Raw genomic sequence first — 3355 nt, forward strand, 5'->3', positions numbered from 1 at the left:
GGACCATTACTATTTTTTGCTGTAGGACCTTCAATGACGTCAATTTCCCCACACGCATTTGAGACATAATATCTGACTGAATGAAGATGCATAATAAGTTTGATTTTACACTTTTTTAAATAGCAAAAACATATTATATATATATATATATAGACACACACATAATATTGAACTGTATATATAATGACGAAATTAAAATTCTGTCATTTCTAATTAAAGGGTGGTAGCTAGATCTTGATTTGTCACCACACATGATTTTTTTTTTTTTTCTTGCATGAATTATTGATCAAAATCACACAGTTCATGTTTATGTTTTTCAACTTTTGAACAGGCTCTCTTCTAAGTCTTTGTTGAATATTCTTCTGAGTAATTAATTTTGCCCCCATGCATATGTTACACCTACATATATGTCTTCATTATGACTTTGAATTAAAAAAAAAAAAGGAGGACATTTTGTATCATTTATACTCCTACGTTATTACCAAACTACTATAAAAGCAATTACAACATCCAACAACCATTTCTAACTACCCAAAATTTTCAGAAAAAATCCAACCCTCATTTACTTTTCCTCTGCTTATATTTACATATATATATATGATCACAAGCACCTTTCTTCTTCATCTCCATTTACCTAGTTTCACACACTGAAGGTGGACAAAATGGCATACATTCACATTTCATGGGTCCTAATTGCGACTACTCAGATCTTGTTGTCGGTAATTACCCAAGTTGGGGCAAAAATTCCAGCAATAATTGTGTTTGGGGACTCATCAGTAGATGCTGGAAATAACAACCAAATTCCGACGGTTGCCAGAAGCAATTTCCAGCCTTATGGCCGTGATTTCTCCGGCGGAAAGGCTACCGGGAGGTTCTCCAATGGCCGAATTCCGACGGACTTCATCTCTGAGGCTCTTGGTATTAAACCAACAATACCTGCCTACTTGGATCCTGCTTATCACATATCAGATTTTGCTACAGGAGTTACTTTTGCTTCTGCTGCCACTGGCTATGATAATGCAACTTCTGATGTGCTGGTAAGTCATCCAAAAATCAAAATTTAGATTGTGCTTCTTTTATTTAGGAATCCTTTTCTTTCCCCTTTTTTTTTTATTTTTTTTATTTTTTTTATTTTTTTGGGTCTAGGATTCTCCGATTACTAGTAATAGGTTAGGTAATTCAGCATATTATCAATAATGGGTGATAAAATGTTTGTCCAAAATTCCTAATGCTTTACAGTTTGATATGTGCAACTCTTTCTTTTAGTGTATTTATATTTTATTTTGCTTGTGTGTGTTGAAAAATAATAAAGTTTAGGTTGAGTTGAACAGTTATAAGCACTTTTTAAATGGGCTTTTAATATTCATAGCTTTAGTCCAAAGTCAAAAAGTCTAAAAATACAATTTTAGGCCCAAAATTGTAACCTCAACATGAAAATTCTCTCTCCCAAATTGTAATTAAAAAAAAAAAAAATCCAATACAATTATGTTCTTCAACCCCTTTTTTTATTTTTATTTTTAAACTTGCAGTCTGTGATACCACTGTGGAAGCAACTGGAATACTACAAGGAATACCAACAGAAACTCAAAGCGTATCTTGGGGATCCGGCTGCAAGCGAAAGAATCAGCGAATCGTTGTACATGATGAGCCTGGGAACGAATGATTTCCTAGAGAATTACTATGCAATTCCTGGAAGATCGTCCCGATACACAATCGACCAGTACCAAGATTTTCTTGTTGGAATTGCCAGAAATTTCATCAAGGAATTGTACGGACTGGGAGCTAGGAAAATATCCCTTGGAGGTCTACCCCCAATGGGTTGCTTGCCATTGGAGAGGACAACCAATTTCATGGGTGGAAATGAGTGTTTGGATAGTTACAACACTGTTGCTTTGCAGTTCAATGACAAACTGAAGGGCTTGACCATAGGCCTCAACAAGGAGCTTCCTGGGATCAGATTGGTTTTTTCAAATCCATATTATATTTTTATGCAGATCATCAGAAGGCCTTCTATGTATGGTAAGTTAATTACCCTATATCATCATAAACATTCATAAATACATACAAAGATACACTCATGTTATGTGATGCCCTCGGTGACATTCTATTATAAAATCATTATTAAAATACTATATTCTTGTGTAATTATTAGAGTTTGACCATCTCATAACATATATATAAAATAATATTATTCAAAACTGAAAACTTCATGCATCTTCTCTTCTGCTCCAATTTAATTTTGGACCTAGTCAGTTTTGCTTCATAATCTATACTATATATAAATATATATATATATATATGTATGTGTGTGTGTATACATAATATGAATTATGGATATGATGAAAAAAATAAAATGTTTATGATTGACAGGATTCTCTGCTAGCTCAGTGGCATGCTGTGCAACAGGAATGTTCGAGATGGGGTATGCATGTAATAGAAACAATATGTTTACGTGCTCGGATGCTAACAAATATGTGTTTTGGGATTCATTCCATCCTACAGAAAAGACGAACCATATCATCTCAGATTATATGGTCAAAAAAGTTCTCTTTCAGTTTCTTTCATAAATAATTACTCCTATATCTACAAATTTGCCTTTAGTCAGCATTATATAATATATATATATATATATATGTATGCTATAAGGATGTTATTGTAGCATATACTTTATTAGTAAAAAATAGTGTACTATATATTTTTCTTATCTATTGAATAGTAAAGCGTTGTAACCATATATTTTGCAATTTTAGAAGTTTAGAATTTAGAATTTATAGACAAGGTTTTAAATATTAAAATATTCATCAAAATTTTGAATTTTTTAAAAAGGTCAAAAGGAAATTGAGATCGGTATAATTCCTATGAAAATTTTTATTGAAATATCCATATCAAATCTTTAATAATTTGATTAAAAAATTCATAATATCTATCAAAATTTTAAAAATTTTCATAAAAATTTTAAAGATATCTATGAAATTTTTTGAAAATTTTTAATCAAAAAAATTTATAAATATTATTGATGTTTAGTAAATTTTTTTACTATTTTAGTGATAGTTTTTTATTTTTTACCTTTTAATTATCTTTCAAATATTTAATTATATAAATAAAATGAAATAAATTTAATTGAATAACTTTTATAAGTTATTCATTGATAAAGTATATATATATATTTACTATATATTTTATTTATATAATTAGAGTATATATAAAATTTATTTATTGCATTTAAATTGGTATTGATAGCATTTAAATTAATAATATTAAGTAAGTAAAAATAAAAAGATGATGGAATATATTATATTAAACATAAAAAACAATCATTTTTAATAAAGGATCCTTATGTTTAACATATTAACAA

General features: G+C 29.4%; 1 protein-coding gene across 1 annotated transcript; it reads left to right on the top strand.

The window, feature by feature from the left end:
• Positions 1-524: 524 nt before the first annotated feature.
• On the top strand, positions 525-2732 carry LOC107405474 (GDSL esterase/lipase At2g04570). Its single transcript, XM_048471990.2, has 3 exons — positions 525-1037; positions 1530-2019; positions 2371-2732. Exons 1-3 carry the CDS (start codon positions 663-665, stop codon positions 2565-2567), a joined length of 1062 nt encoding a protein of 353 aa, XP_048327947.2. The 5' UTR covers positions 525-662; the 3' UTR covers positions 2568-2732.
• Positions 2733-3355: the final 623 nt, after the last annotated feature.

This window comes from Ziziphus jujuba, chromosome 4 (assembly GCF_031755915.1).
Source record: "Ziziphus jujuba cultivar Dongzao chromosome 4, ASM3175591v1".
Lineage (NCBI taxonomy): Eukaryota > Viridiplantae > Streptophyta > Magnoliopsida > Rosales > Rhamnaceae > Ziziphus > Ziziphus jujuba.

Bases quoted from the DNA above. Each gene is read 5' to 3' on its own strand.
- LOC107405474 (XM_048471990.2), top strand. From the start codon at position 663: ATGGCATACATTCACATTTCATGGGTCCTAATTGCGACTACTCAGATC. The intron at 1,038-1,529 runs GTAAGTCATCCA...TTAAACTTGCAG, and splicing joins ATGCAACTTCTGATGTGCTG to TCTGTGATACCACTGTGGAA. The intron at 2,020-2,370 runs GTAAGTTAATTA...TATGATTGACAG, and splicing joins CAGAAGGCCTTCTATGTATG to GATTCTCTGCTAGCTCAGTG.